Source organism: Bombus fervidus, chromosome 8 (genome assembly GCF_041682495.2).
Source record: "Bombus fervidus isolate BK054 chromosome 8, iyBomFerv1, whole genome shotgun sequence".
NCBI lineage: Eukaryota > Metazoa > Arthropoda > Insecta > Hymenoptera > Apidae > Bombus > Bombus fervidus.
In genome coordinates, this window is record NC_091524.1 from 13,290,945 (window position 1) to 13,316,851 (window position 25,907).

At 33.7% G+C, this 25,907-nt stretch overlaps 2 protein-coding genes across 2 annotated transcripts; both read left to right on the plus strand.

The window, feature by feature from the left end:
• Positions 1–608: 608 nt before the first annotated feature.
• LOC139989640 (nuclear receptor subfamily 2 group E member 1) lies at positions 609–20,945 on the plus strand. Its single transcript, XM_072008116.1, has 9 exons — positions 609–615; positions 1,144–1,224; positions 2,105–2,266; positions 17,955–18,081; positions 18,577–18,781; positions 19,398–19,595; positions 19,884–20,123; positions 20,343–20,424; positions 20,692–20,945. Exons 1-9 carry the CDS (start codon positions 609–611, stop codon positions 20,943–20,945), a joined length of 1,356 nt encoding a protein of 451 aa, XP_071864217.1.
• A 1,910-nt stretch (positions 20,946–22,855) lies between these two features.
• LOC139989684 (WD repeat-containing protein 36) lies at positions 22,856–25,846 on the plus strand. The gene is made up of 3 exons (XM_072008190.1): positions 22,856–24,536; positions 24,606–24,883; positions 24,958–25,846. Exons 1-3 carry the CDS (start codon positions 23,003–23,005, stop codon positions 25,810–25,812), a joined length of 2,667 nt encoding a protein of 888 aa, XP_071864291.1. The 5' UTR covers positions 22,856–23,002; the 3' UTR covers positions 25,813–25,846.
• The last annotated feature ends 61 nt before the right edge of the window (positions 25,847–25,907 follow it).

Below are 25,907 nucleotides of genomic sequence, written 5' to 3' on the forward strand. Positions count from 1 at the left end.
GGGTTCCTCCAAAAAGGGGGAGAACAGATTAACGCTCCGGCTCTTCTTGCGGTCCGCTTTGCTTTCTTAAACGGAGTCCTCTTTCCGCCAGCTTTTCACTTCGTTTTTAGGTTCTCCGGTTTATACGAGTGGCTCGGTGGTATCTCTCACGTCGGATTAATCGCATGGTCAACCATTTGTTCGAGAGATAAATTAAGAAATTTTATTTAACGCGTTTGAAAGAGTTTTCCACTTTACTTCAAGATAAAAATGTAATTCTTTTATTTTATCTGCGTTTGTTTAGTTGTTTATAGCGTTCATCGATGCAAGGTATATCTCAGAAATTGGTGGTTCTTAACGAAACTGAAATTGTATAAAACAGTAAAAATATAAATAAATATTCGTATTTTTATTATTACAAAGCTGTTAAGAATGGTATAGTTTGTAAAATGTACGTAGTATACATGAAACAAATGTTTTAGAGAAACTTGTTCGAATACATGATGGAATAAGAATTAAGTAGAAATATCTGTATACAGTCAGACACGTTGGACGCAACTTTCTTTTAGCTACAAACGTAATCAATGAATTTGTTTTATCATTTCAATTTCTCGTTATCGTTGAGAGAGATGTCAAGTAATTGAGTTATGGAAAATGTAATTTTTTTATAGTTTTCGCTGTATAAAATTTTGAAATTACCCTGGTTTATAAATAGAACACAATGCACACAAATCTTCAAAAGAAGATATTTTTTATATTTTTAATAATTGTACTTTAATTACAATTATATCCTCAATATCGACTCTTTAATTTCTAAAAACACTATAAACATATACATATTCAATTTACATAATACATATTAATGCATTAAGTATTTTTTGAAAAAATTTTTTAAATAATTGCATACTCAGTAAATACTGGATATTCGTATTATACAAAAATCAAATATTCTTAGGAATAAAAAACAATTGAACGTTTAATTAATTAATTACAGTTGATCGTAATTTGAACAAAGTTTAAAAACAAAAAGAATATTAAACAAGGCTTTATTTCTGAAAAACATTTTGCTTTCAAAAACAGACAAATACATAGCGAAAAGAAACAAAGCTATCATTAACAATTGTTAGATTTTCCGTTTTTCCATTAAGTCAATTTCTGTTGTAGGGGACAGATTACTTGATATACCGTGTCTGGTATGCGGTGACCGTAGCTCTGGAAAACACTACGGCATCTACAGTTGCGACGGTAATTATCAAGCTCTTCTGTACTTAAATTTTTCATTAAAAAAAACACTTCGACAAACGTTCGTTTATCTTTTATAAGAGACAACAGATTCGTTGATTACAGTCCGCTTTTATTTAACAATTCATTCTCTTGACAGCTAACCGAAACAACACGTATTCACGATAATTTTCTCACCAGCTTAATGCTTTAGATTAGATTCGCTCAAAATGTTTAGAGAGAGAAGATTGTTTAATTATCAATTAAATAAATCATAAAGGTTAAATCTACGTAATGATCGTAACTTATCCGACGGTATAGGGTGTTCTATCAACTCTGTTCCAATGAATGTTGTGCAGCTGAAAAAAATATACATGTAATTTGGTGATAGCGGTTTCGCAGATGAAGGAGTAGGGGAAATCTGGAGATTAGTTTCGATTTTTAATAAATTTACTTTATTAATCTTACGCATCGATCAAAATTGGAATTCAGGGTTCTCTTGCATAATTAAACTAATATTATTAGTTCGATTTTACGAGTCACGAATTATAAGTCACTAATATCATTTATAACAGAAACAAGTTTGATAATGAAACAACTGAAATTTTACAAATTAAAGATCATCTAATTTTGTAATCTAAACGTAAAGTTATAAAATTATAAAACATACTCCTATAATCTATAACTTGTAATATATTGTTACCAATATTATTACTCTTTAAACTTTTGTGCAAATGTCTACCATCTCGTTACGTATCTTTTCAAGCCTGCAACTATAATAGACAGAATTGATAAGACACCCTGTATAAAATTGATTTTTATTTAGCGTACTTCTCGCTAAATTATTTTAAGATACGATCGATCGATTTTTAACAGAACGTTCGAATTTTTCTGTGCTGTCCAGGTTGTTCAGGATTTTTCAAGAGGAGCATTCACAGCAATCGAAGGTACATCTGCAAGGTTCAGGGTGCCATGAAAGGGCGCTGTCCCATCGACAAGACCCACAGGAACCAATGTCGTGCCTGCAGACTCGCCAAGTGTTTCGAAGCTAACATGAACAGAGACGGTAAGTGATGAAACTTTTTTGGAAATGTTTACATAGCATCGTGAGATCAGATACGTCTCCTATAGAAAAAGTATCGTAGGTGTGATTCCGCGCGAGGAAAGAATACCACGATATCATAGGACATCGGGAGCGGTGTAATGGCGTGCTTGCTTGTCAAGAGGAAGGCCTCGAAGAGCTCCCAGCAGAGCAGGCTGTGACTGCTTCTGTTTTCCCCGCGGACTCTACACCGTTGTTAATTATAGTAGAGACGAAAGAAATAGGCTTCAATCTTCTAACTACAAGAGTTGAGCTTTTTATAAGATCGATCGGAAGTTTTAACAACCATTTCTCGATAAATGCGATGTTTGATAATATTGATAGTATATATAAGTTCTCGTGTTTTCTGCGGTGAACATATTTACTGGTATGAAAAAAACGATAGTAGAATTTTAATTAACTTGTCTTCCCTTGGAATCTATTGTCCTTAATTAATTTTAAAGAATCAGATTACAGTAAAATTAAATTAGAAAAACAGATTCGTTAGTAGATAATAGATTGAATTTTTTTATCGAGTTGATTTGTTTAACAATTTTTGCCTTCCCTAATTATGACAAATACGGAGAACTGACTATAGTATAATTCTTGAAACGTTGGACAGTCTTCTCACTAACAAAAAAATATCACTGTACGTTCGTTAATATTATCGATACTTGACCATGGGAACTTATTTATACTCCTAGTAATTGTTTTATTTTTCGAGAAGGGGAATTTTATCTTCCTCTTAGAAGGATTAATATACCTTGGTTGTTAGATAAAAATAAAAATCTAAAGTGATCCGAGCGATAAAGTAAAATAATAGATATTCTATTATATTTGACGAGATAGTTTTTTCGAAAGTATTAAAATGATCTTTAATAATATATTTTTTTATATTATTCTTCTAATGGTAATAGTTCTTATAACTTGTTCTCACTGTTCATGAAGTTTGTTACGACTTTAACAATGTTGTAAATATTAATTAAAATGTAAAGAATCTAGTTAACAGAAAGATGTAATATTGAAAAATTTTTTAAACCGAAAGTAAAAATAAATAAAAGTTATGTAATAAAAAATGTAAAAGATAATGATACCTACAAAATTAATTGATTTTCAAATAAATGGACTTGAGATATATACATACTCAGTTTATTGGAATTTATTATAATTTAACTAATATTCAATGGGATACAGCGATAGCAAAGAAGTAGCGCTGATTCTGGATAGTCTATTTCTTCTGTCTGTACTATAGTAACAAAAATAGCTTGTTTGCTACATTTTTTTTATGTAGTTGCTTTTCTTAAATCTTATATGACAGTTCACGACAGAATGATTGCACGTTTCAAAATTTTTATAAACAAATTTAATATTAAATAAAATCAATATGAAAAAATGAACATATAAATAGATATTAATTGGACAATTATCATTTGTTTCTAGTAGATAGTGACTTATTTAACTTATTTTCAATTATATTTTTGAAAAAAATTTAACTTATTTTTAAAATTCAATACAATTATTCATACTACTTCGATAGATAAATCTAATCTTTTAATATTGTAGAGATGTGCTATCATTTTGTGGTGGATTTCAGTAGAAAATGAAGTAGAAGTTGTAACAATTGAATGTCTCTTTGATTTCTTCCAAAGTGTAGTTTTGAGCAAAACGATTATTATTTTGCTAGACTTCTTTGAATCTTTCGTCTGAATTAGCTGGATTTAGATATTAGTAGTCTTGTTGCGATTCTCTTGTGGTTTCACGGGACAAAGGTTTTCGAACCGCGAATGCCCCGCAAAGACAGTGACTTCAGTGGCTATTGGTCAGACAAACCCTCCTAAGCAAACGTAGTCGTGGATCTGGTAAAACAGCAATCATAGTTAAATACTCTATTTGTCGTTGGTTTTACAACTAATTCATCAAAGGATTTATTTGATCCATGATGTATGTCGTTACGTTAACAAAGAATTGAATTTTGTTAAGCACGTGAACTATAAATTAAATTCTTCAGGTATATTCAAGTTGCTATGAGTATCAATATACTGAATATTTTTAATTCGAAAACATTTTTAAGAAATAGATCTGTAAATAGACCAAAAGAACATTTTTAAGTTTTACTTAAACATAAAGCTAAAAATACATATATATACTATACATTAATTCTTTAATTATTCACACAATTAAGCAAAGACTATAAACTAAATTTCTTAAATGTTAAAGTTGCCATAAATATTATATTCATTGTACTAAACATTTTTAACTTAAAAACATCCTGAAAAAGTGAAGCTGTTTTGTAAAAGAATATCGTAATTCCTCGTTGAAGGTTGATCAATTCACGGAAATTCGAAACTCGTTACATCGTTATAATCAATATGTTGAAAACAACTTTTATATGAGGTGAAACGAAACTGCATACGACTTTTTTTCCGACAATCTCTGAACGACTGAATTTTTCATCCAACAGTATTAAGTTTCATGGAAATTGCGTTATCACACAGCATGCTGCGTGTCTCTATTAATCGACGACACGAGAGACTTCAATAGAACTGGCTCGAATGTGGAGACTCAATAACGATTTTGCACCGTCATACCACGTTTCGCTTTTCCATGATCTCTCACTTGATCGTTACTTCCAGCCCTCGATATTTCGCCGCAAAATTCACGGATACCAGCGTGTATACTTCTCGACGAACGTTGCTGACCATTTCCATTTAATTAATTAATCGATCGAAAACGTGTAATCTTCTTTCAATGTAGCATTACATTATGTCCCCGATGAAAGGTCGGACAGTAATTAACATTCGTTTGCTGTAAATTTTATCACTCTCCTTGTATAACACGTAAACGTTATGTTATTTGCTTCTATCCGTCTGTTTTACAATGTTTCACCGCGGAATAAATTTTTTATTGTAGAAAAGGAATTAATAATAATAGTTTTAACGATGTACAAGGATTCAATATTTCAAATCTCTTTTGTTAGCCTCAAGCATTCGAGCATGTATTGATTTGAAGGTATACATATATTCTGCGTGCCACGGCAAATCGGATTTGATATCGATAAGTACACGACTTTGTGTAATCCTCGTTTGATATTTCAACTGAATACCGTGTCATGGTTATATGCGTAATTAATAGGTTCTTGTTAAAACCCGCGATTTACACGGTATATGGAATCTCTGTAAAATATTAATTCCGTGTTATTGTTCCTAAACGAATGCAAAATTTTATTCTGAAATTCTAGAACCGTTTAAAATTTAGATTTATTTTTCGCTACTTTCTCTGAAGAGCTATTCTATATTTCACATAAGTTTTTGATAGTTTAACTTTTGAAATAATTCCGACACTTCAAATCACAGCAATATGTAGCTCTTTATTTCGAGTTGTAGAATTGCTTCCAAGAAATTTGCTTTTAAATACGACTGAAGTAATACATTTGATATTTTAATAATTTAATTTAATTTCTCATGAGCGATGTTGCTCCCTCGGAAGAATGAAAATCTTTTTTTAAACTTTTAAATTAACTTTGAGAAGGTTTAATTAAATGTCAATATCAACGAAAACATGAATACATAGATACGTATATAATAAGCTGACTTTGCTGTATATATATATTTAATTCACTCTCTGTAACCATCTTTACCATTTATCATACATCATGTTCATATTAATTGCTCTTCTGCCTTAGAAATATCAAATGACATTGATATCCTGCTTACACTCGAAGTGAACTCTATCGAGTTCTGTTAAACACTTTCTGACATCTGCTAATTGTCATCGTGTTGCAATCGATTCTGGACAAGAAAATATAATACTAGGAAAACTTTGAAATTAAAAAAAGCGCCTTATATGCCGAATAAAACTGTTGAATTAAATACTAAACATGAATTTGTTGCCGAACAAGACACGGTTAAACGAAGCTTATCTTAATAACGAGCCACAATATCATGATCAAAGCTTGAAAAAACAGTTCTCCAAGTGTAACATTCATTTAAAGCAGCGATATGACCAGAAATAACATCGCAATGAAATTAAGTATTTGTACTTTAAATTTTTCGTTAAACACCGAAATTTTCGATGAGTTGCGAAAAAATGTTCGATATACATATAGCCGTAAAAGGGAACCGTTGTACTGCGAGAAAATGGCCAAAGAAGAATGTTATAAAATACTCAGGTAACTCACGCGAGCTTGAAACAGAAAAAAAAAGAGGAAAAGACCAAAAACTTTCGAGAAAAGTAGAAAAATCAAAGGAGAACGAGGAAAGGAGGTTTCGAGCGAAGAAGCCCGATCAAGAAGCAATAACGTGAGAGGGAAACGGCACAGACAGTACCAGGTAAATATAAGAAGAAGCAGAAATACAAAGAAAGACGAACGAAAATAAGAAAAGAAAGACGAAAGGAAGACGAGCGAGGAAGGCAGAGCATATTCAAAGGAAGGCAAAGAGCGGGAGGAAAAGCAACGGATGAGAGATAGAGGTACATATCGAAAGAGAAAGGCAGCCAGGGGCGGACCAGACCGCTCGATGGGGATGAGGGTGGCCAGGGTGTCGGGGGGTGTTTAATGCAGGACGGGTGCTCTGGTTCCCAGCGGTTGCGGAGGCTCCAGACGCGAGTAAGAGAGGAGATTCAATTAGTGGCAGAGCTTCCTAACGTTAAGGAGGCTCCACACGAAGTGAGGTGAGCCTCTACTTCTTGCGTTTCTCTCTTACCTCTTGTTTTTCTCTGTCTCTCGTTTACTCTCTCTCTCTTTCTCTCTCTCTCTCTCTCTCTTTCTCTCTCCACGATCATCATACGCGAAAAACGCACGAGTATGTGCTTGTTACGAGACTCCTTCCTCTGCTTGCTCTCACAATTAGTTTCACGGAAATTAACAGCAATTCATGGAGATTATCAACGGTGAGAAGACTTTTGTGCTCACGAAGGAGATGATTGTTGTTGTGGCAGATAAAGAGAGCGGTGGTATAGGTAATTTAAAAAATGTCGATTGTTGTCAGATCTGTACATATCTTTAATTTAGTATATAACTAATTGGTTAGATATTAGTAATTAGATGGTTAAAGGTATTAACGAAGACAGTTTTCTTTTGAGCGTGGTAATATATTGAGTTTCACATCTAATGTTATCATAAAGAATAAGAGAAAATTCTTTCTTTGATACGACCAAGATTACCACATAATCAAGAAAATATCACTATACACCGATAATATTACCAATACTAAGAAACTAATCTTCTAATCTTCTGTCAGAATAGAAAATGATAACGATTCTACTTTAATCAAGAACGTCAAATTCTCAATTCTTCTATAGAAAGATTAAAATGGCGCAAAAATGTACATAATGCAAAGATGTAGGAGTTATTCAACACAGTATATTCCTTACAATATCTGATTTTTATTTAAGTTGTATTTCTCCAATTATATTCACAAAAATATAAAATTGTACCTTACCCTGCATCCTACATCCGACTATCATCTTTCTTGGATTTTACAAATCTCTATTTAGATTCTATTCCTTTACTTGCATTCACAAATTTACACAGTCCGCGTCTTATTTTTCCTTCACACCAACACCTTACCTTATTACCATTTTTACCATTCTTTTTACCATTTTTACCATTTTTACCGTTTTTTTACCATTTTGCCATTTTTACTCTACATCCTACGTTATCCTTGCGCTATTACCATTTTATTGGCGCGCTTTTACGACGGACCGGTAGATCGCATGACGAAACATTGTGAAACGCCCATAAGACGTAGGTGACCACTCGGTAAGTGGTATATATTATGTATGCGGTGCTCGGCGCTTCGCGAAACGCCGCCGCAGGCATGCAATCATCCGCCGCCTGACAACCCGGAGATCTCTAACCCCTCACACCAGCGTATACCAGCACCCTTCGTTCGTTCCACGGAAATTCATCCCTCTCGGTGTCATTTGCTCTGCCCGTCTACCTTGCCGACGAAATGCCCCGCACAGCGCGGACCCGTATATTTTGCGAAATATGGCGTTAAACGATATCAGAAGATTACCAAGCGGCTTACCGCGTGGGATTTGTAACTTGTAAAGGGAAAGAGAGGATCCGCGGCGACCCATCGAATCTTCCTTCCGCTTCTCGCATCTCGCGAAAAGAACCTTCAATTTCTTTTCGCTTTTTTTCGCGTATTTGCAACCAGTGGACAAGTTTTCAAGCTCTGCTTACGAAATTATCGTACGGTATATCGAACCATTTTATTCCTTTGCGATCGCTTCTTCTCTTGTTTTCGGTGCTTTTGATCGATATTTGTTTAAGTCAAAGGAAAATTTACTTTTCTTCACATCTATATGCTTTGATAGTGGTACTTATTCCTAAATGGTATTGTGTCTTTATAATAATAGTTCATGATGGAGATATAAGGAGATAAAATTGTTAGATCAGGAAGTATAAGAAACACTGTTGGTAAAAATGAACATGCTGATACTACTGAAGATATATACATATATTATATATTTTGTTGATTGTTTTCATGTCTTAATGTTTTGTTCGAGACTTGTTCCATTGTCCTGATGTTTAGAAAGTTGTTTGCATAAAATTTGCTTCGGTGTCTTGATGTTTAGACTTCACACCCAGCATTTCTAATAGAAAAGAAAATATTGTGGCCGTTTCCATAGGGGAACATAGTTATAGTTAGAAATTAATTGAAAGAACTCGAGAAATTCGATAAAAGTTATATTACTCTTCATCTTCTCGTCTCTCAATCTTCAAATAGTAAAGTCAAGATCTTCATTTTCAAATCTTATCACACATTCCTCGTGGATCCATTTTAATCCAAACAATGCTACGAAGCTTTCCAATTAACAACAAGGTGTGAAAGGCTAAGTCTTGACTTGTTAGAACGAAATAAATGAACCGGTTAGTCCTCTCTGGCCTTACGGTCAACATCATTTCCAGTGTACACATACAAATCGAGGCTAGGCCGTTGGATTCCGCAAACTTTGCCTCGTTTCATGCCCAATCGATCGCGGCTCGCAACTTCCAAGTTTAAATCTCTTTGTTTCCGTTCATAATTCGAAGCCACCCTTTCCCTGGAGGTAGCAAGCACTCTGAACCGGAATTAAACCGGCGCGTCCCGTGTTTGCTCCTTTCGTCGGTGGAAAATCGGGATTATTTCCGATACTTCGTTTCCAGGATAACTTTCCAACGTTCACGGTTTCCGCGTCTACGAAGAAGGAAATAATTAGAATGACTTTAATCTCCGTGATGTTACGATTCGATTTCGCTTCGCTTTTAATGCAGGATGCTACATACACACGGAATGCATATAACGTGCTAAAACGTACAAAGTATCCAAAGTATTTATTACATTACTTGGTAGATAAAACAAATTTTTATTTAGATTCTATTTCTTTGGTTATTGCACACAAAAATATAAAATCGCATAAAACATTCGCAGTCTATCTGTTACGTTCCTTTGTGTACATTCAGTTAAATTAAATTCCTTTAAATTAAATTAACTTCTTTTAAATTAAATCCGTTCGTACATAAATATTTTATTTCATTAGTTTGCTGCTAAAATATTGAAATGGGGGAAAATTACACGATACTGACTTGACGACAGTGGCTGACTAAATCAACGCGAACCTATTGGAACGAAACGCAAGGGTTCAAAAATACCGGTGATCGCAAGGTGTATATGATTGAACGATCGTAAAACCATCGACGGACCTTCGTTCGAAAGAAAACCAAAGCATCTTTCGAAGAGCCAGAGAAACAGAAAAGGCAACTGGAGCCAAAGGAGCGAGCCTACGGCGTTACTAGGGTTTTGCTGGCCGATCGGTCGACCGCGTGTTGGCGTCGGCCACGGTCGGCGACGAAGAAAGACGGACGCGGGGGTGAAAACCATAGAGCAGGGGTGAGAACGATGGATGGGGGTTGCGTGGGAGTGGACGGCTGGTAACGCAACGAAGCGAGGCGTGCCGTACACGCGGCCGGCAGCATCAATCCATCCACATAAACGGTAAACTGTAAAGCGGGTCTCTCTGAAGAGAGAGATGCGAGATCAGGGTGAGCCGCGAGGGGCTGAACGTGCGAAGCGGGCTGACAAGGTTGAAAAGAGGAAGACAGGAAGCGGACGCTCTCCCTCTTGCGGTAGGACGCGCGATGTGTGTGGACGGAACGGGTCGTTGCGTTAAGCCGGGCTTTGATCGTCACCTGTCATAGTAACGCTCAGAGGGACCCCGCAACGGATACGGTTCACGTAACTGCGAGAATTACGTCCGCGAGCTTATGCATCTCGCGAACGAGGAAACACGCCGTTCCCGTCCCGCGAATGGATCATGTTCGTTTCCCGGCCGCTTTGATGGCACGTTCGGCACGTTTTCACGGATGCATAATTTTGTAGGATTCTTGCGAGAAAAAAGGTTCATTTTGAAGATTATGACTCTTGATTGTACTTAATCGCCGAGGCTTGAATTTTATTTGTAGCTTTAAAGCGTTTATCGTTAAAATGGAATGTTAAAGGTACAGTGAATGTACAGTGAATGTACAGTTGAAGAATTAATATTTGCATATGTACACGCTATTATAAATGTACGATTTTATAAGATCCTTGTGGAAAGAAAGCTTTATTATAAATGCTATTGCTGGACAAATCTTGTATCCTTTTTATAAAGCGTTTGAAAAATGAAATGATCTTTTTCAATATATTTTTCACGTAATTGATTCGATTTATGTGTAAATGGAGTTCGGTGTAAGAGGAATTCATGAATTATAATTTATGTTTCTCATACGTAAGCAAAATTCTGGCTATGGATGGTATAATTATCAACGGACACATATCTTGTGTCTGAATTTATGCGACAAGGAATCTTCGTGTACAAGGTCCCTTACACGGGTTCCTATCGGACGCATAATCCTGTTGGACACTCCATTAATCGTTGGTCATCTCATTTACACATATGTGAAATGTCATGCGCTAACCCTTCTCTGTTAATCTGCATAACATACATACATATGTATTCGCCTCGTGAATCGGGCAACAATTTCCCGAAGAGACAACAGATCATGTCCTGTTAATAGCATATATACGTCAAAGAATATAGACAATTTTTAGTTAATTTCCGTGTTGAAATTTATGATTCAGATAATCATACACTGAACAGTTTATAATTTAATCCGATAATTCGATTTCAAAACCTGGTGTTGAATAATCGACTCGAAGGATTATAATACCGATTTATGAGATTATAAGCGTTTGTAACCTTACCGTTTGAATAGACTATATTATGTTTCAACGAAGACAGTAGTACAAGTCAATAATAGTATAAGTCAGACGGTGGTAGAATCATTGACCATAGCTACTTAGTGATACTACTTTATATTTTTACAGAAACAAGTGTAATAACCTATGCCTGTAATATGTGTAAAACAATTTAGCATAACTATTGAGATAACTTATATTTACACTTTAATTAATTCAATAATCAGACAACGCTACCAACAATAATGTAACTACTATACATAAACTTCACAAATTTTCCTTGAACGTTTTCGATTTTAATCTTGCATAAACACAAAATTCTGACCAATTAATCATTTCGTAGATAATCTAAATTAATTGTCGTGTTCTATACGAGACTAGTAAGTGTTCTAATACATATGAACATTAATATACGTACATGTGAAGTCTAAATTTAAGGTCTACCAGAAATATTTCATATACACAAACCTCATGCATACTATGCTATTTCAATACATCCCTACATCTTCTAAATACACACAAACCTTCCGATCTTCTATAAACATACCCTCGTGTTAGAACATTCATAGCATTTTCCAGAAGACAGAAAACAAGTTCATAGAGGGTCGGCTCCCTTTCCGGGCATCCGTTTGACGCAATACACCTATACGTTCGGGCTCTCCATGCATGTACACTGGGAGCGTCCATATGAATCTCTCTGGAGTGATAACACGTGTACGGGCGCGTCGTACACGCGAGTCCGACACACGAATCGTGAATCGGCCCCTCCAATCGGCTGAACTCGACGGCACGGAAACGTTGATGGCGATACTGATGGTGGTGAAGGCGAAGCCTGGTGGTGGTAGTCGATGTATCAACCCCACTCACTCGAGGATTAGCCTTCGAGATCGCTGACTGCTGAAATGTTCACAGATCGGTTTACCGTTTAGCAGGATAGAGAGTGTGAGCCCTCGTGATCCATGGCCCGTGTGAGCACCAAACCCACGCACAAGCACACACACATACACACACACGCGTACATATACACCATATAGAGAAACATATACAACTCGTAGCGTTCGAATTTCGTTCTCCCGCATACGTGGATCACGCGCGTTCGTTCTCCGATCGTTTCTATCACTTGTACACTTGTGCTCCTTTATCCGCTTGCTTTTTTCACCGTTCGCTCTTCCGTTTCTCTACTTTATCTTCTTTTTCTTGCTTTCGTTTTTCCTTCCTTGTTATTCTAGTTTCGTTAGTTAACTCGTTAAGTACTCTTTTAGATTCTTCCTTGCCGAAGGACAGAGGAGCTTAAGTTGATTGATTTCTTTAGGGCTTCTTTTATGTCCAAGTTTTGTTCCATTTTATTTGATTCTGGAATAGTTGATTTAGTTGGTTTTATTGAATTTCTATGCTAGTATACCTTATTTGCGATGGTTAGCTAATTTCTGGTACAGACAGATATCTATTGTTCGTTCTTCGATTTGATTTAATTTGGAAAAAGCAAGGCAATAATACGTAACATTTATATTGTTCGTACATACAACAAACAGTAAAATACGTTTTTTTCATGTTAATTAATAAGTAATTTAGATTCAGTCTGATGATTCTGTAAAAAAGTAATAAATGTTGCTTCCAACTACTAATTCATCATTCGTACACTTTGGTAAAATTTTTATACTGTTACTACAAATTGACCAAAGTGTTCGAGCGCTTACGAACGACACTATACGTGGACATCGTTCTCTATTTTACTTCTAACGATGAGTGACAAAACGCAAAGGCTTGGACGCCTAACTTGGCCACGTCGTGCGTACATAGGCCGAACGCCACTCAACTGTGGGAACTCGCATTGTGGACCGCACGTGGTATGCGAGTATTACGCTGGCTCGTGGCTTCTGTGTGCACTGGATGTAGCATCGCGGACGTGCAATAGAGACAGAAACAGAAAGGAAGAGAAAGGAAAGAGAGAGAATGGGTGGATGAAAAGGGAGCAGGGCGCGGTCCATTCCAGCGCATGCGATCCTAATCCCCGCGTCCATTCGACGTCCGGATCGCGAGCACGCACGTACTCGAAAATCGTCCCCTTAAGCCCTCTAGGCCGGACGAAAAATTGTCCCGGCGAATTAAGAGGAACGTGCGCTCGTCCGCTCGTCGGATCTGTCGAGACACGGCTATCGGGGGTGAAATTGGGGGTCTGTTCTTCAACGACGATCAACGATGTTTATCCACACACGGATTTTCTCGCCTGATACCACTACTCGTGGATTTTTAACTTGTTCTCTGGCACATTTTTCGAGCGACGAATATTTTTGAATGGGTGTGTAAATTAATTCAGAAGCTTTGTTAGAAGAATTGGAATGTTACTTATGGATTATTTAATGTACTTTTAATCGTGAAAATAGACTTCGTTATTTAAGTAATTACTAGTGTGACATTTACATTTTTGAAATTTTCTATTTGATAATTTAAATGTATTGATCTACGTACTTCATATTATTATATTTTACATTAAAGATTGGATTCATGCAACTTGTTTATGGCAAAATAATGTGTTTATATCCAAACACATAGCCCTTTAAATTTTGAAGAAAATTTAAACTCATATCCATCTAAATTTCAAATTAATGTATTTATTTTAAAAAATTATTTTTTTTTTTTGTAAGAATTCTCCAATAAACAGATTAATATATTAAGAACAAATAAAAATGTGGCCTCTATCAAAGAACGAAAAAAATATCCGCTCTATAATTTTGCGCATGCGAAGTAAAGTCGTCAACGCTAAGAAAAATGATATAGGGTCGTTATTTGTTAATTTATTAATTCGTATATGATTGATTGATAATATATGACGCATGACAATATTTTAATCTTTCTAAAAATATTTGTAAAATCTCTATATGTATTTATACTACATGCTGCGATATTTTACTTTTACGATTCATAATTTTAATAAACTCGATTGAAATTCGTTAATAAATAAAGCAAGATTAAAATTCGTTAAAATATACACATAAAGTACATTTATATAGTTCATATATTTATAATTTCAATCGCATTGAAACTTTTTGTATTATATATTGTTGAATATTCTTACATCCTGCATAGTAGAAGAAATTAACTAACTTAGGTTTCCTAATAGTAAGTAATATTGAAAGATTTCTTTAAGATACATCCAATTGATTCGCAAGTTATTGACCCCGAGGATTCTATATATCTGTGTGCGCATTTAATTGAATGTTACTGTAAAATAATCAGAAATTTATTAAAAAATAATAATCTACGTACTTCTAGTATTCAATTCTAAATTACAAAACAAAATATCGCAACTCATCACGTAATATTGGTAATGTTTAAAGACTTTGTACTGTTATCGATAATTTAAAAACCAACACGATATACCGAAACTGAGAACGACTAAAAAAAGAAGGAAGAATGCTTTTAAAAATGAATTTTATATTCTAATATCTCAACTGCGTGTGGCATACGAAGAACTTTGCTTACAAAGCAAACAAGCTCGCGGCTCTCGCTGGTTTTTTCGCTCGACTGAAAATTCTCCGGTGAAAAAACAATTATTACTCTCGGAAAATAATAATATTTGTACCTGTTCCGATGCACGGCCAATTTAGTTGATAAAGCAAATAGACCCGAAGCGGATTTCACCTCGCCTTACTTTCTAACTGATTGCATGCACCCCGTATTTGTGCTTACAATGCTTACAAAGCATTCCGCTTCTAATGAACGTTCTGTGATTCTTAGTTATCTGTAAATTAAGCAAGCCATGGACTACATAGAGAAAACAACTACATATTATTATAAACTAAATAAGATCAAATTGTCCATATTTTCATAAATAAAACTAGAAAGATCGAACCTAAGTAAGAATTTGTTTCATCACTTAAATGGTATAACAGTACATAAGTACTTTGGCTATTTTTATATATTTTTGCATATTTTTACAATATTTTGGATATTTTAGGTTTCTCATAGGCATCTTAACATCCGCAATCTCTTAATCAGGTATGTTGACGTTATGTGAACTACGTCCTTAAACATACACATAATTATACATATTTTCAATTTCGCGATACATTGCAAACGTTTCTTAAAAATCCGGAAGTTTCTTAATAATCCTCAAAATAATTCTCAAGAGCGATAGTTTCATTAACGTTAGAAATAGTTCTTTCATAAGAAACCACACAAGACCAAATTTTCTAATACGTATCTAAAATATTCACAGTAAGAAGCCGAGCTTGGAGAGCGTTAATTGCTTCGAAAACAAAAAGGACGAACTTTGACCTCCTTCTGTGCTCGTTCCTTCCAGGATGTATGCACGCGATCCCATCATCAGGCGGATCAGAGAAAGAGATATGTACTTACGCCGCCAATGGTACAAAGAGAGGCCGGATAAAGCGTGGATATTGCGACGCCAGTGCGAACGTGGGAATCCACGGCTGCGATCCGCTCAGCCTCATTAATGATGATGTGCTTGCCACCCAGTTGCAGTTCCATTCTCTCTCTCTCTCTCTCTCTCTCTCTCTCTCTCTCTCTCTCTCTCTCTCCCTCTCTCTTCCTGTACGCATACATCCACACGTTCTACATATTTCAACGTGTGTAACGGCTATGTCTACCAGAGTCTATCCAGTCTTGCACCTGTCTCTTTCTCTATCCTTTCTCGCGATGCCTTGACAAGGAGACCCCGTGGAAGCTGACGCCCCGGCCAGCCATCGCATTCACCCTCCCATTTCTATCTTCTTCTCCCTCACACTTGGTAGATTCAACCCTCCTACAGGCTGCTCGACCTACCTACCCACCATCGTTGCTCCCCAACCAGCCAAGCCACGGAAATACAGCTCGTACATCTCGAACAGTACCACTCCCCCTTGAACTCAATTCCGCGCAACCTGCGCGGACTTTTTCGCTCCCACCGTTAAGTTCTTAGGCGATATTAATAGGAAACCGCCCGGAGATCGAGCGAGGGGCCATCCTATCGCGAGATGATTTGTGATTCTCTCTATCGTAGTTGAAGGTATCTTTGGTTGTCTGAAGCTGATGATATTCTTACTCATCTTCTTCTTTATTGACTCGTAAATGAGGTAAAAGATCGTGACAGGATTCGTTGGTATTGTGTAATGTTATTGTAATATTCGCATAATTCCTGCGGAAGGCATTAACGAGAATCATTGATATTAATTCCGATTTAAATCGACATTAATTGGCAATAGAGAAATCTGTGTTGATTGTGTTGATATAATATTTAATATGAAAGTTTTAATATTCCCCCTGATCTGGATTTCAAGCAACCTGCGCGGACTTTGTGTATTTGAAGTTTGGTTTGGTTTCTTTTTCGTCTTTGGTTGTTGAAGAGGGATAAGGGAATGATTCGATCACAAGTAAGACGCGACTTTTATCGGTGCGTAAATGAGGTGAAAAATCGTGACAGGATTGTGTACACAGGAGTTTCATTCGAACGGTCTTTTAAAGACGGACGGATGTGGAAGTTGGTTTTGTCGATGTTCAGAGTTTGTTAGGGGTGCTATTAGTCTTTTCTGGGTAGAAGATTTGGGGAGAATTCCTTTTTAAGTTGTGTTCTTTTTGTTATTATATAGGATATGTTAATACATTTATTCAACGTTATTAAGAAACTCAAAACATGGAATTATTTATGTAATAATATTACTATTATGCCATTATATCTGAAAACATATTTTTTAATACATTAGATGATGACCACAAATAATTTATCACCAACTCTCCATCATTTCTTCCTTTCATTTCAACATCCTTTTATTAAAATGTCTAAGAAGTAATTTTTATTCGAAATTTCTTCGATCTTTCATGAAATATTTAAAAACATTGTAAATAAAGTAGTTCATCTTATTCGATGATAATATTTCAAACGATGTGAATAATTCTATAAGCCGTATTGAAGATTCACCCTTTTAAAGTGTAATTTATCGTATTTAAAGAAATTTAGAATCCCGTATTCAATCCTTCGCGAGCCTTTTTGCTCCCCCTATTAAGCACTTGAGTGGCATCAATAGAGCCATTCAAGATGATACTCCGGCATTAAGAGATCACTCATGGTTATATCGAGAATGTATTTCGTAAATCAATCATATTGATGTGCTTCAGAGAAACCGGAAAGAACATATTTGAAAATTAATTAACAGCATATACGACTAATAAACAAAATTATGAAAGTTATGAAAAAGGAAACGGAATAAATTTGTACGTACATAAATAAATTTACCTTTTTGTGAATTTAACTTCTTTTTTTCGGACTTTGCTATTGATTAAATATCTTGGAAATTTTCATTATTATTAAAAACACTTAAATTTAGGAAATGCATTAGGAAAGTAGTTTTAGTAATGAAAGCTACATATTATACAAAATTCATAGATAATCGTTAGACAATGAGAATCCAACATAAAAATAACACGTATTCTTTATAATTGATGTTTAGCTGTACAACACGAACGAGGTCCGAGGAAGCCAAAACAACCTCAACAACAATCACCGATCGCACCACCTTTGCACAATGATCGATTAAGGACTGGTCTTGGTTCCCCTTATGTTCTTTTACACCAAAGGTGTGTATGAAGTTCTTATTAAAATCTGTACATATATTTGCACACATTAGTATTAGGTAGTAAATATTGTAACTTAATACGCTACGTTATTGTTCTGTTTAAACACAATGTCTGACTCACTAATGGCTCGTACTACTTAAATTGACGAGGCTTATGAAGGAATAATTCAATTTCTCCCTTCGATGTTGAAGAACTATGAACAAATCAGAGTTACAAAAGATATACCATATCATCTTCTATGCATTCTTAAGCCAATTTTAATATCGTGCCAGAAATATCATACAGGCTATCAAAGATATGTTATTATTCATCCTATACTTTATACATATCATTAATTATTCCATATTTCATTGATAAAAGTATTTTCATCGTTTAAAATATAATTGTGAAAAAAAATCATCTATGATTTTAATCTAAATATCACTGCAAAACCTTACTCTTAGCAATTAGAGCTTGATAACTCAAATAAAAGGACGCTAAGGATAATGTGTGCAGAAAGTTCAGGTGCGACCAGAGGTTCTCGCCTTATCCACGGCCAGTGGCACTGGTGCAGAAACCACCGGAGGACTCTTCGTCCCCGGCACCATTGGCTCTACCGCATTCTCCTTCGACCACGACCCTCTACTCAGCACCCCCGAGCGTCGCTCTGACACCGCAGCCACCCCTTCTTCAGATACTAATGTCCGCGGAGCAGTGTCAGGTAAGTAATTCAGCTCAATTTGCTCGAGTCTGGTGTTTCCCCTTTGCAAACTTTATAACCGTCAATCCGACAAATCCTGCCGGTTTCACACTCTGGACTGAAACTGAGCGATCGAGGATCCTCGTGTTGACGAGATCCTCGTTCCTTGTTTTGGATTTAGTTTCGTGAAATTAACTTTCCGGTAACACACAGAGAGAAGTTTAGAGAAATGTTTATATGATAATTTTGTAGAATACGAACGTAGTGTAGATTCATACTATACGACTGAAAAACTAAACTAAATAGAAATTTTACCTTTCGTGATATTACAATGAGTTACTGAAGATATCTTTTTTATTTTCGCACACTATATACATTCTCTACATTTTTAAATTTTATTACAGGGTTTTTGTTTAGAGCTATAGCTCAATATTATTGCAATATTGACACAATTTTGGGGAATTAAAGTATTAATAGAAGGAATTGATAATTTTTTTAAAAGAATAGAGAAATTTGTGTTGATTTTTATTAATATAATATTAAATATTTGAAATATCTATATTTTTGAATTGCTTAAAAATAGCTTAAAAATTATTAATAATAATTTATAACATCATAAAGTTATGTTATTCTTTAGACAAAGTATTTTAGTTGTAAAATATTATTCTTAGATACGTATTATTTGTTTAAATATATTTTCATTTTTATTTATAAGGAACTCGTATGGAATGCACCATTGCAATCGGAAACAGAATATTCTTTGGAACAAACAGAAGCTAGTCATAATTCCACTGGAACATTAATAAATCCCAATCCTACGCGAGAACTATTACAGGTAATTATTCCAAAAATTTTACGATAATTATTCTTATAAAATATAAAATTTTCAAAATAAAATTAATGACTAATTGATTTGTATATATGTGATACGGTTCTGTTTCTAGTCCCATGTAATTTTATTAAAGAGTTTGAAATTGCTATAAAAATATATATTAGAATAATATTAGAAAGCAATTTAATATATTTTATTATTTTACATTTCTTAATATTAAAAATGACTGATTAATAAAATAGGTGAAACAAAAATTTCACTCGGAGAACGAAGCTTATTAATATGTTTCAGGAAACAACTGCGCGTTTACTATTTATGGCAGTAAGATGGGTTTGTTGCTTACCACTATTCCAATCCCTTTCGAAGAACGATCAATTATTGTTACTCGAAGGCTCGTGGACACAACTTTTCCTCCTTCATCTAGCACAGTGGTCAATATCGTGGAATATTACTGGCTTACTGGAGGATGAACAAGTACGAGCAAGATTGCCAGACGAAGCTACAACGAATCAACAATTAATTACTATTCAGGTGATAATTTAACTTATATAAAATTGTATTAATTATTGCATAGAATATGAAATATTTGATAGTTTCGTCATAAGAAAATGAATAAATAATTAACATTTTCTTTAATATTTTGGACAAATGTGAACGAGAATATTTTTATAATTTTAAGTAATAAAAAGTAATAGTGAAAATTAATAAAAAAAGAAATTATTTACGATTTTATGTATGCCTGTATTTCAGGACACGATATGCCGTTTTAGGCAACTCTCACCAGATATGAGTGAATGGGGATGTATGAAAGCGGTAGCACTGTTTACTCCAGGTAATAAGAAATTTTGGTTTTTAATTTCGAAAAGGTTGATAAATATATTTCAAACAAATTTCGTATTTTGAATTTATGAAAATATTTTTACTTAAACAATTGAAATTAAGGAAATACTTAAAACTTCAATATTTCTCTTCTCTTTTCTTCAAGCGATATAAAGTAACGAAATATTTTACATTTTGATCTCGATTGCTGTGTGTTCCTAAACTGCAAATTAAACAGATATTTAAAATTCTGTTTCGATACCGATATGTTCCTTCACAGAAACGGAGGGTCTCCATGCCAGCGAGTCGATAAAAATGTTACAAGATCAGGCTCAATGCATTCTAGGGGATTACACGAAATCTCGTTATCAACGACAACCAGGTAGAAGCGGGACATTAATGCACGTTGTCGGACGTTTGACGTCTATCTTCCCAAAATTGGTCGAACGTTTGTTTTTTCACGAAACCATAGGCGAAATTCCGATTTCCCGTTTATTGGTTGATATGTATCAAATGAAAGGACACACAAACTGAAATTTCCCTATAAATGACGATATAATCGTGTGAAAAAAATCCCTATGGCTTTCCAAAACTCTGTCGATTCTTTAAACCAGATACCGTAGAGATCGAGACAAGTTTTTGAAACCTGTAGCTAAAGACTGCAAAATTATACGAAAGATCACTGGTTTTGATGAAATGGTTATAATCTATGAACATATTTGATTAAACGATACCAAAGAACTATTCAGTTAGCTTTCCGTACTATGATTTTATATAATTTTGCATTACAGTGCAATACATTGAATATATTACTTATAATATATTGAGTATATTAAATTTTGTTCGATAATGAATTTCGTTTTTATGACCAATAGGATTTGTTGCTTCTAGATAAAAAGATATGAGAGTCATAAACTGTAAAAATCATTTGATGAAGTAGAATTTTGTGTAAGTACTACTTGTAAAACATTTGTAAAGAACGATTTCATTGTGTTTTATGTTCTTATAATATCTTTGAGATAATACTACCGGGTACTACAAAGACACATTCTTTGTAATGCTATACTTCGTTCAATGTAATATATGCACGGCGAAAGAAATGTGTATTTATTCTAAATATTATCTTTTTTTTTTCAGTTTCTATTAATTTGACAGAACATTTCGTATTTCTAATTACAATCGCTCGACTCGGTAGAAGAAAATTTAATCAAATACATAAAAAATTATTTAACATCAAAATAAATTCAATAATGTTTGCAGGTAGTATAGAACAAGAACTAAAAATACGTAATTATGGGAACATGAAACACTTTCATATGAAATAAACCATATTAAATTTAATGTTATACCAACAATTTCGTAATTCGTTATAAAAAAAAAATACGATAAGAAAAATCTTATTCATGGATGTAAAAATTATATAAGAATGATAAGCTTCCATAAGAAATAGATATCCTATTCATTTGTAAATAATTGAATAACCGAGAGTTAACAATGTAACATTAATTATTTACTATTTACCTATAGTCAATTATACATACATATATTTTGCTTTCAATTTTTGTAATATATATTTATATTATTTATATGATATATTTTTTAAACATACATATATACATATAGTATATTATTTATCCATATATCACATATCAATATACAATAATTGTTTTCTTCCAAAAAATTTGTAGATAATATTATCTAAGTGTTATTAATTGTAATTTAATACAGTTGCATCTTATATTATATATAATATTTAATAGTAGTAATATACAATTGTTTCAAAGTTGTATGTGAGTTTACTTCATCGTATTTGTTATTAAATTGTAATTGTATTTAGTACTCGCTAATATTAACATACATATTTGTTATAAAAAGTATTTGGTTTTATAGAATAGACACTATGTTTTATACATATATGTAATGTATATTAGCATACAAATGATTTATATGGACCCGTGGAAATGACGGATAACTGAAACGAAATTATAAAAAAAACTACTTAGTATTAATAATTGTTTTCCTACTCCATTCCTTACCTATGTAAGAACTTAATTTTACTATTTATTAATACTTCATTTAATAAATTAATTGTTACTTATGTACTTGTTACAACATATTTAAGAATATTATAAATACAAAACAATTTTTTCTAGAAATTATTGAATCGCTGCTGTAACAAAAATATAAAAATTTTAGCCTTGTTTCGTCCAAGCAAATAATTATACTAATGATTGTTTCAAATAAATAAGAAATTATATTATTTAATAATTTTTGTTTCTTTATTTTATGTTTGTTTCAACAAAATCTAATTAATATTGCATAATATTTGTTTTTGATTGCATTACATAGAAAATTGAATTATACTGTAACTCTATAATTTATAAATAAAGTTTATATAAATTTAAAATATACGTATCAAAAACAAAATCTTCAAACAATAAAAGTCACTCTCATTAAAAACATAGTTTATGCTTTCCAACATGGACGCACTCATAATATAGTTATATTATTTCAAAAGCATGGCTGTGTATTCTAACCTTATTCTTTAAATGTATATAAACATCAGTTTCGACGCAAAGTAAAGAAAGACAATGGGACACAGTAAAATATTTTTCAAGAATCGTGCATTAGGATATGTCAGTAATCATATTCCTCTTGTAACAAGATATATTACAAGGCGAAAAGAAAATCTTATAATAACATGTGTCGGTGATACGTTTCTTACGTACAGTTCTACACATTTCACGCTTCTTAACGTATCAAAAACGCATCCAGGTGAAATTACATGTCTCGCGGCAGACGCTTATCACACTTTTACAGCATGTGGAAAAGAAATATACGCTTGGCGGAGAGGAGCAGAGCTAAAACATACTTACAAAGGACATGACTACACAGTGCATATTCTATTACCTTTTGGTTTTCATTTAATATCTATTGATGAGAACAGCAATGTTAAACTGTGGGATATTAAAACAGAAGAGCTAGTATCAGAACTTGATTTCAGTGTTAAACATTTCAAAATTACAACAATAATACATCCTAACACCTATGTAAACAAAATATTACTTGGAAGTGAACAAGGCCAACTGCAGTTATGGAATTTGAGAGTTCTAAAATTAATTTATACATTTAAAGGCTGGAACACACCAGTAACTGCACTTGAACAGGCACCTGCAATAGACGTTGCAGCAATAGGTTTAAGAGATGGAAGAATTATGTTACATAATTTGAAGCTTGATGAAACACTTTTTGAATTAGTACAAGACTGGGGTTGTGTAATATCCATTAGTTTCCGAACAGATGAGCATCCAATAATGGCCACAGGAAGTTTAGAGGGTCATATTGTATTTTGGAACTTAGAGCAGCGTAAAGTAGAAAGCCAACTCCTTAAAGCTCATTTTAGGGGTGTAACAGGATTAAAATATTTACCCAATGAACCATTGTTAATATCTTCTTCTCCCGACAATTCTCTAAAGTCATGGATATTTGACTTAGCTGATGGAGCTGGAAGACTTTTAAAAATTAGAGAAGGTCATTCAGAACCTCCTAATATTGTTCGTTTTTATGGAGATGAAGGTAACAATATATTAACAGCTGGAAGTGATTCTTCTTTAAGGATGTTTTCTACAATTACGGAAATGTTGAATCAAAGCTTTGGAAGAGCATCATTCAACAGAAAAGCTGCAAAGAAAAGAGGAAGACTTGCTGAAGATCCTTTATTAATGCCACCAATTACTAATTTTGCTATAGAGTTAACAAAAGAAAAACAATGGGATAACATTGCAGCAACACATTCTGGTTTGGCTACAGTCACTACATGGTCTTCTAATAAGAAAAAAATGGGAGAACACAAATTAATCCTAGAAAAGTTTAAAAGCAATCGTAACATTATTGCAACTTGTGTATATATAACAAAATGTGGAGATTTTGTTGTTATTGGATATAATAGTGGTCACGTAGAAAGATTTAATATACAATCAGGAATTCACAGAGCTAGCTATGGTACTAATAAAGGAGCACATCAAGGTCCTGTGAAAGGTGTAATGGTAGATCCTTTAAATCAAACTGTAATCACTGCTGGAAGAGATGCATTTATAAAGTTTTGGAGATTTAAACCAAAAACAGGTAAAAGAAATAAGTATATTTCATGATACACATGTGAAAATATAATTAATTGCATATTATAATTTTAAGGAGATACTGAACCAGTAACAAAAATAATATTGGATGAACCAGTTGAATGGTTACGATATCATAATGATAGTTCCCTTATAGCCGTAGCATTGGAAGATTTTACTATTATATTAATAGATCTTGACACTAAAAGAATTGTCCGATGTTTTGAAGGACATCAAGCGCGATTAACAGATGCATGTTTTAACCCTGACTCTAGATGGCTAATAACAGCATCTATGGATTGTACAATTCGAACATGGGATATTCCTTCCGCTAATTTAATAGACATTTTTCAGGTATATATAATATATGTTAGTAAAACTTAATTATTGATCTAATTTAAAAATATTAACTGAATGTAACGTTTTAGGTACCAGAAGCATGCACGTCATTAAATTTTTCACCTACTGGTGAATATCTTGCTACAGCACATGTATGTAACTTAGGTATATATTTATGGTCGAACCGTACCTTGTATTCCTATATTTCTTTGAAAGCAATAAACAAAGACGATCCGATTCCAACGATTGGTCTACCTGGTTCAACGATAGAAGTTAGTGATATTAATGAAGATGAACTTATTGAACCAGAATTGGATTATGTTTCTCCAGCACAACTTCAGGAGGATCTTATTACAATGTCTGGTTTAGCTCACTCGAGATGGCAGAATCTATTAAATATCGATATCATAAGAAAAAAGAACAAACCGAATGAACCGCCAAAGGCACCGGAAAATGCACCTTTCTTTCTGCCAACGATTCCTTCCTTAGAATTGAAATTTGACCTTTCGGCTGTTAAAAACACCGAAGTCAATAAGAAACTGATTATTCATCCTGAGTTAGAAAATCTCACTTTGTTTGCCAAATCCTTACTGTCTATGAAAGATCCACAATGTGAAGAAGTTATTGAAAAATTAAAAAATATGAGTCCTAGTTCTATCGATTTCGAAATTCAATCACTTTCAGCGGATGAAAAAACATCGAATACTTTATTACTTCACTTTATGAAAATGATATATCATATGATGGAAAAGAAAATGGATTTTGAATTAGCACAAGCTTATTTAGCCGTATTTTTAAAATGCCACGGAACAACAATAACAGAAGACGAAACGTTAAGAAATTATTTAGACAAATTACAAGAAATACAATCAAAGTCTTGGTTTGTATTAAGAGATAAATTGTTTTATAATTTAAGTGTTGTACAAGCTTTGAAGAAGATGTAATTATTTTATTGTAATAAAAATGACGTATTATTTTTTACGTAATTTTTAAATGTTAAATTTAAATGTTTTTACCATTTACCATCACAAAACATTTT